The following is an 8,862-nucleotide window of genomic DNA, read 5'->3' as shown; positions in this document are numbered from 1 at the left end:
CAGTTTAAATTATTTTTTTTAATATGTTCAAATTGAGACTTAGAAATGATAAATATTCAGATTAATCTTTTGTACTGGGACAGAAAATGGGGCAGGTATTGCGCTCAATAGACAAGCAGGAAATTAATAAATCTCTTTATTACTTTGGAAGACTTCAGTTGTCTAGAAATTGCATCCTTGAATAGGCAAGGCCTTTGGTAGATAAGTGTATCTACTCTTGGGATGCCAAACCAGGAAAGACAGACTAGAGATGGTCCCCAGACTTGGTCCTTGCTGGAAGTGGTATATTAGAGGCTAGCAAAAATGTCAGAGCAGAGGAGGTGACCAAGGCAGGAGGATGTTAAAGAACAATGTAGTAACTTCACAAATCACCCAAGGCTTGGGTGACTTGAGCAGAGGAGCACTGAAGAGGCAGCTTGGTATACTCTAGAACTGCAGCTTTGAACTAGGAAAACTAAATTTATTCTTGATACTGTTGTCTGACCTTAGAAAATTTCAGTGTTGCTTCAGATCCCTAACTGATAAAATGGACATAATAGTATCTGTGATTCCTAAATCATGGGGATCTTGTAAAAATAAAAATGAGTTAATATACATGAAAATACTTGAAAAATTTTAAACTTCAATTAGAGTTTATAAGAAATTATCATTATTATCACTGGTCACCAAAATACTTGCAATATATCAGAGACTTCTATTTAGGTCATCTTTGTCATTTCTCTCTTTAGTTTGGCTTAAAACATTTATAATAATGATAATGCAAATGCTATTATTTAAAAAAAGCACTTTTGCATATATTTAACTCAACCCTGTCAACAACCCTATGATACAGTTATGATTTATTAGTTCCTGTTAAGGCGATTTTTCCAGTAGTCATGTATGGATGTGAGAGTTGGACTGTGAAGAAAGCTGAGTGCTGAAGAATTGATGCCTTTGAACTGTGGTGTTGGAGAAGACTCTTGAGAGTCCCTTGGACTGCAAGGATATCCAACCAGTCCATCCTAAAAGAGATCAGTCCTGGGTGTGCATTGGAAGGACTGGTGCTAAAGCTGAAACTCCAATATTTGGCCACTTCATACGAAGAGTTGACTCATTGGAAAAGACCCTGATGCTGGGAGGGATTGGGGGCAGGAAGATAAGGGGATGACAGAGGATGAGATGGCTGGATGGCATCACTGACTCGATGGACATGAGTTTGAGTAAACTCTGGGAGTTGGTGATGGACAGGGAGGCCTGGCGTGCTGCGATTCATGGGGTTGCAAAGAGTCGGACATAACTGAGCGACTGAACTGAACTGAGGTGCTGTTATTATCCTTACTGCCACTTTACAGATGATGAAACTGAGATACAGTTAATTTGAGTGAATGGCCCTAAATCTCACAGCTTCTAAGTGCCAGAGCTAGAACTCAAGCCTAGGAACTCTGGATCCAGAGTCTGTGCTTCTGACATATTTTTCTTAATATGTTCAAATTTTTTCCTTTATTTTGTATTTTTAAAAGTATTCTGTTTTCTTTCAGCTATTTTCAGCTAAAGTGATGGGTGATCCCTTTCTTGTGGGGGAGACAGGCCTGCTTGCGCTCAAATCTGCAGCAGACCAAGGACAGAACCAAGGCCAAGATTCCCAAATGCTGCTCCTGGAAATGTTTTCCAAACTTTTGGAACTCTTGACCCTCCGGCATAGGCTGATAGAGATGAGTCTGGAGACTGTACACTTGGCACGGTCAGTAGGGGGACTCACGATCCACATGGAGGGTAATAGACTCTGGGTCTTCATACCACAAGCCTTGCCGCCATCTGTGCTCCCAGAGTAGCCAGAGTGAGCTTTCTAAATGACTGAAATGATGACCTCCCTTCCACCTTCCCTCCCTCCCTGTTTCTCTTTTCAGGTCTCCCACAGGCCTCTCTCACTACTCAGCTAGTTTTGGTTCTCCTCTAAGCACCTGGGCTTTTTCTCCATTCAGCCATTGCCTTTTAATTAGATGCCTAATGTTGGTTTATTAGTTTTCCTGCTAATGTAAGCTCCCTAAATGTAAAAGCTCTGTCCGTGTTGTTTTCCATAGTATCCTATTGGGTATGAAGACTGACCCTCATCAAGCACCTAATGATACTGAGTGCTCAAATATAATTAAGTTGAATAGCAGAGAAGAACCAGTGGAGGGCCTTCAGAAAGGAAAGAATGAGTCAGTGATAGCATCCAGGTCTGGTGGAAGTATGAAATGTTCAACAGGCAGGGGGAGAGAATACTTGGTGAGTTCTGTTTTTGCTTTGCGCATGAGAGGATGGTAAGACATTTAAATGAACATTTCTCTAAACGGGAGAAATATGGAACTTGAGGATTTGTTGCAAACATATATGAGTTTCGTGTTCTGCCCCATGAGAGTCCCTGAAGACACAGAGAGTCCAGTTATCCACCATAAACCATGATCTAGGGCCTACTGTGTCCAGGGTCTGTACTGGGAACTTTCCATGTATTAGTTCATTTAATTCTCAGAATATTCTTATGTATAATAGATTAATGATGTCCTTATGATATGATATTATGATATAATAGCTTGCAAACATTTTACAACCAAGAAAGTAGAGGCTCAGAAAAGTAATTTTCCTAAGATCACATAACCAGAAAGTAGTAGAAGCAGAAATCAAACTATGGGCCAAGATAATATTAACCACTATGATACTATCTCCTCATAATTTCTGATCCTTGTTCTCAGGGAGTTCACAGTCTAAAAGTTACCCCTAATAAAGTTTAATATGATATTCTAGTCATATGAACGAAATACTGTGGGAGCACAGGAAGTGGAGTATTTCATTCTTTCTAAGTGAATCAGAGAAAGCTCTACAGAAGAAGGCCTAGGGATGATTGTGTACCTCCACAATTCAAATGTTCAAGCCCTAAGCCCTAGTACCTCAGAATGTGACCTTATTTGGAGATAGTCTTTACAGAGAAAATGAAATTATTAGAGTGGGCTCCTATGTAATATATCTGGTGTCCTTCTAAGAAGAGCTGGTTTGGACACAGATGTATCCAGAAGGAAAACTATGTGAAGCCATAAGGATGTGATGTTCATCTGTAAGATGAGGAGAGAACCTAGAAAATATCTTTCATTCAGAACCCTCAGAAGGAACCAGCTCTGCAACACTTTGATCTTGGACTTCTGTCCTCCAGAACTGAGACAGATTTCTGTTGTTTAAGCACCACCACCCCCAGTTCTTGGTACTGTTTCACAGCAGCCTAGCAAACTAATGTAGGTGTCATTTGAACTCAGCCTTAATGTACCAACTTCTCAAGATGAAGAAATGTGTTAAAATGCGGATAAGAGAAGAAAGGAAGGAATTCTAAACACAGAAGGCTGAAATGCCACAGCGACATCTGAATGGAGCCTGGCTGCAAGTCATGGGGGAGTAGAGCTCAGAGTTGAAGGAGGACAGAGATGGGGTCACAGGTTCTTACACAAAAGGGAGATGGTAATGGCCCAGAGTTGAATGACAGACTTCCCAAGGAGGACATGCAGAAGGTGAGAAGAGGACTGGGTTTGGAACTCCAGGAAACACCAGGAATTTGAAAATAAAGAGGAGAAGCCAGAAAGCAGTGGCAGCAGCAGTGGCGGGATGTGGGGATGTGGGCAGTGGTGCTTGCCCCCCACTCTCTGCCCCAGCCAGGGCCCTGGCATGGGATGGGTGCAGCTCTTTGAGGCCCATCATAGCAATGAGCAACTGTGTCATCAACAGCCTGAGGGAGCAGCTGGTGGGGGTCCCCTCCCAAGAAATCTGGGTGACCTGCACAGGGTCCTGAAGAGTCTCCAAAAAGGCCAATGGCATGGCATGGGTGGTGGGGGAAAGAAAGTGAAGTCGCTCAGTCATGTCCGACTCTTTGCGACCCCATGGACTATAGCCCTCCAGGCTCCTCTGTCCATGGGATTCTCCAGGCAAGAATACTGGAGTGGGTTGCCATTGGGTGATGGGGGAAGGCTGCTTCAAAAGAAAAAGAAAAAAAAGGAGAAGCCAGTGAAGACAGAGTGGTTATGAGGCAGAAGCATGGAGATCCTGGATTCAGGAGAACAAAATGGTTCAAGGAGCAGACAGGCCATCCCCGAGGATCTCTGAGAAAAAATGGTCAACTTTCTACTGAGAGCAATACTGGTAACCTCAGGAGCGCTCGGAAGACAGAAGCCAGCTTGCAGGAAATGAGAGTTGGGGAAGTGCCCAAGCATATCTCCTCCTACCTTAACTACTATCTTTAACCATCATAGCTGAGGGCAGACTCAAAACCTTGTGACTCATTCATTTCACACCGGACTTGGCTACTTTTGTTTTGACTTTTGCTTTTGTGCTTATTCAGATGGCTTGGTTTTCCTACCACTTACTTTCCTTTTAGGGAAATTAACAGCAAATGTTCTTGGCTTTTTTTTTTTTTTTTTTTCCACTTTTAGTCTCTATAAGGATTTGGCGTGTGAGATGGGTTTTGAAGAGTTCCATTTGTATCTGAGGCCTGTTCACTTTGAATCTGCATCACACAAGGACAAGGTGGTCCATCCACCTCCTGTCTTTATAACCTCTCTGCTGGAGGACAGTGACTGCGTAGACAGGTGAGCCTTGAGAGAGTCAAAGTAAAAATAATGAAACAGTAGAATGGCAGTGAAAAATAGTTTCTATCAGCACCACAAATGCAATTGCATTCTAATCTCTCCCTTATAATCTATCTGCCATGATGTCAATATTTTCTTTTCCTTTTAATAGGATGGGAAAAAATAAGATCTCAATCAAGGGGGATAATTGGGTTAAAAACATTGAATAACTGAAAAATGGAAGAATCAGATTAGAGAGCTCAAATGGATGGAATCTTAGGCTCAGCAACTGCCCAGGGCAACCATGTTGCTTCCAGATAGAATGGAGTGTGAGGGTTGGTCTGATGGAGCAAGAATCATGGATCCCTGCCCAGATCTCTGCTCTTACTTTCCCTGGGACCAGGAAAGAGTCAGTCAAGGTTTTTAGCAACTGCTTGCTCAAAACTCTAATGCAATGTGTATCTAATATGTATGGCAATATTTCTGTCAGGCTCTTTTGTTTGCCAGTATAAGAAGCCAACTCAAACCAGTGAAACCTCTTTTTCATGCCCCATAGGTTTAGCCCATTGCCCCAAAGAAAACACTCTTACTAGTAACAGACCAGAATCTACTCAGTGGGGGAAGGGAATCTTCCCTCCCCCCCATACAAAGTCAGCCTTTGATGCCTACCAGGGATAAACTCATCTCCCTCTTCTTTCCTTGTCTGTCTTCCCCTGAGGGTCTTAGCTCTGTCCTGGAGATTCCTGATATGAGTCCCCCAAAAAGGAAGGCAGAGCTGACTCTAAAGGAGGGAAGGTCACCTTTGCTTTGCTATTGTGTATTACTGCTCAGAGTATAGCAGTATGCTAAAGGAGAGAGCATAGGCTGGAATGAAGGGGTTAGGACCACAGAGTGAATTTCTCAACCTCAGAAATTTGAAATCTGAGGTTGGAAAACTCTCTTTGAGAGGGCTGTTCTTTACATCAGAGGTAGTTTAATAACATCTCCAATCTCTACCTACCAGATGTCAGCAGTATGCTTTCCCTCATTTGTGATGATCAAAAATGTTTCCAGCCATTGCCACTTGTTCCCTGAAAGCAAAATCCCCCATGCTGTATCCTGTCATATAACCTAAACCAAAAAGGTGATTTATTGTAAAGATACAAAGATATCTCACAGAAGCTGAAGGCAGAAAGTGTGATTGGGCCTCAAACGAGGCTAGGTCTCCAACCTGGAGCCAAGCTGTTCTCTGGATCATCAAGGGCCTCCTGCCAGAGCTGTTATTTTACACTGCTGTGAAAATAGGCCATATTTTTGTTCAGCCAGAATCAACCAATCAACACAAACTGTCTGAATGTTCTGTGGCCTGGCCAAGTGGTGATTGGTCCTCCCACTGATGACCCAGAGATCCTTCAAGATCTGAAGCACTTTCTGAATTACCAGGGGAAGGTTTTTACATCCAAGGAACTTGTATCTTGAATTTGCATTTGTTTTATGTATGTTAATTCCTTCAAGTTATCACTTTGGAGTGCCATTACAACAACATATACCAAACACGAGCATTATTGTTGTTGTTCAGTCAGCATTATTGTTGTTCAGTCGCTAAATCAGATCCAACTTTTTGTGACCTCATGGACTGCAGCACGCCAGGCTTCCCTGTCCTTCACTGTTTCTCAGAGTTTGTTTAAACTCATGTCCATTGAGTCGGTGATGCCATCCAACCATGAGCATAGTGACTTACATTTTGAGAAGCACATTCATGCATATTATCTCCGTTAAGATAGGTGATATTTCCATTTACAGATGAAGGAACCAAGATTCCTAGATATTCAATTACTTGACAAAGTCTTAGAGTTCTGAATGAAGGACCATGTCCCAAGGCAGAAACATGGCTGCAAAGACCATTTAGATGATTGTTGGAGCCATGGGAGAGAGTGAGGAAGTGAATAAATGGGGCCAAGTCAGTGAGGGGCCTGTGCAAATGAGGTCAAGAAGGTAAGAGGAAATATGGAAGAGAGCAAAGGAATAGTGATCATGAGAAAAGAATTTCAGAAAGTCTATCTCAGATGGTTACCACAACCAAACTGCAAGAAGATTGAGGCCAGTAAGGACTGAAAAGACCCTGGAGCCCTTCAGCTTTTGGATGGAAATACTAAGTCTTGTGTAAAATCTGTCCTTGCTGTTACTACTGGTATTTCAGAGCCGATCATGTCACTCTGTCCCTTCAGAACAGGCATCTCCTGGCTAACTGTACGGCACATCAAAACAACATCATGTTTCTTCTTGCAGATATTCTCCTGCTACTCTTGTCTTAGCTATTTCCGAAGTGGATGATAACCAAATTGGCAAATTTAGTTTTTATACAAAGGAAGCCATTCTTAAGGTAAATTATTTTTTTTCTAAAAAGGAAATGAAAGTAAAATTAAGCAACTTGTTTGCGTATTCCTTAAAAAGTATAATGTTTAATTCATATTAGTTTGACCCCGTATACAAGAAAAGATTTCACCTTCATAAATAATGATGATGGCTTTCCTTGTCTGACATGTAATACCTCTTGAGATAACCTCTGCTTGGTATTAAAAAGAAACCCATGTTGGGACTTCCCCAGCAGTCCAGAGATATTTTCAAACCTGGTGTTATTTTTCCCTGCCACTCAGATGGACTTCTTTGCTTCTGTGTGTGTATGTGCAGGTTTGTATTTGTGTGTGTATGTTTTAAACATTAATCTAATGTTGGCAGTTTTACAAGAGCCTGCCTTTGAGCGTATGTTTGCTAGTTCATCAGAGCCTATGTATCCTGTATCTGACAACTGGGGAAACCTGATGGTGTCCAGATACAGAGCAATTTGGCCTAGAGCCTGCCCTCACAGGATGAAATACTGCTTAGGGAGAAACCAGCTTTAGGCCTGTCGCTGAGGAGCAAGGGTCTCAGCAAATCCAACAGTTTGATCCATGTATTTACGTGTTGAGTGAGTGGTGATCCCCACCCTCAACTTAATCTCTTTCTGTAAGAGAGAAATTGCTAATTACTTTCACATTTTCTTCCTTTAGCTCTTGTGCCATTCAGGAGTGGAAAATATGCAAGTGACCCTAGCATGCCAGGCTACTCAGAAGAATGCTTTAATGGTGGCTGTCCAGCAGGCATCCTTCTATCACACACCCCGTGGGAGCTGTCCCGCTATCAAGGTCAGCCGTAAGAGAAGCCTGAGGCATTCTCCCTCCATTCCCCTTCCCCTCCCTCACTTTGACACTCCTCCCTACTTTCTTTCTTCCCATCCTTCCATCTCCCTCCTTCCCTTTCTCCCTTTTTGACCATTTCCCCCTATCTTTTTATTTTCTTTCCTTCCCTCTTCCCCTCCCTTTCTCCTTTCCTAATACATAGTAACACATGATCAGATTCTTACTGGGTCTCTTAATTTACAGAGCTTTGCTAATAATTTTAATTTTTCCGTTGTGTGTAATGCTGTAATATTGACTAGCTAGAATCAACCAGCAGAAAATAGCCTGTTCCTCCACTCCTACCCTTTGTAGATAAATGATTCCATTGTTTTCTGTTTTATCATTCCTGTATTTCTTATTGCAAAAGTAAGCATACATTTGCCCTTCTTTTTGTCACAAAAGGTAACACAAAATATATTCTCTTGAACTTTTTAGTTGTTATTGAGATATAATTCACATTACATAAAATTCACCCATTTAACATATAATTCGCAGGATCATACCATCATCACCACCATCTAATTCCAGAATATTTCCTCATTCTCAAAAAGAAATCCTAATCCGCATCCCCCACTTTCCTCATCTCCTAGCAACGAGTAATCCACTTTCTGTCTCTGTAGACTTCCCTATTCTAGACATTTCATATAAATTGAATCGTACAACATATGGCCTTTTAGGTCAGAATTCTTTCACTTAGGCACAATGTTTTCAAGTTTCATCCATGTCGTAGCATGTACCAGTACTTCATTTTCTTTTTGTTTTATTTTTTACTGATGAATAGTATTCTAGTATATGTATATACCACATTTTATTTATCCATTTATCAATTGACAGACCTTGGGTTGTTTTTACTTTTTGACTATTATAAATAACACTGCCATGAACATTTAAGTATAAGTTTTTCGAAGGACATATGCATGTTTTGAGTTTCCTAACACTTATTATTGTCTTTTTAATTTTAGCCACCCTAATAGGGTAAAATGATTTCTCATTGTGACTTTGATTTGTATTTTTCTAATTACTTATGATGTGACATTGAGCATATTTCCATGTGCTTATTGACTATTTGTATATATATATATATATATATATATATTTAA

The 8,862-nt window shown here is 41.1% G+C and overlaps 1 protein-coding gene across 1 annotated transcript in view; it reads left to right on the top strand.

Annotated features, from left to right (window-relative positions):
- The window catches only part of LOC105000705 (transmembrane protein FLJ37396), a 128,475-nt gene that overhangs the window by 101,958 nt on the left and 17,655 nt on the right, over positions 1–8,862 (top strand). Inside the window, exons 20-23 of the mRNA XM_010856693.1 lie at positions 1,518–1,720; positions 4,431–4,586; positions 6,834–6,927; positions 7,595–7,729. Of these exons, the coding sequence (XP_010854995.1) occupies positions 1,518–1,720; positions 4,431–4,586; positions 6,834–6,927; positions 7,595–7,729 (588 nt within the window). The remainder of the gene's footprint in view (positions 1–1,517; positions 1,721–4,430; positions 4,587–6,833; positions 6,928–7,594; positions 7,730–8,862) is intronic.

The sequence above is a fragment of the Bison bison genome, unplaced genomic scaffold, assembly GCF_000754665.1.
Source record: "Bison bison bison isolate TAMUID 2011002044 unplaced genomic scaffold, Bison_UMD1.0 scf7180017864373, whole genome shotgun sequence".
NCBI lineage: Eukaryota > Metazoa > Chordata > Mammalia > Artiodactyla > Bovidae > Bison > Bison bison.
The sequence above is the reverse complement of the archived record's forward strand: the minus strand, read 5'-3'. Positions and strand labels throughout refer to the sequence as shown.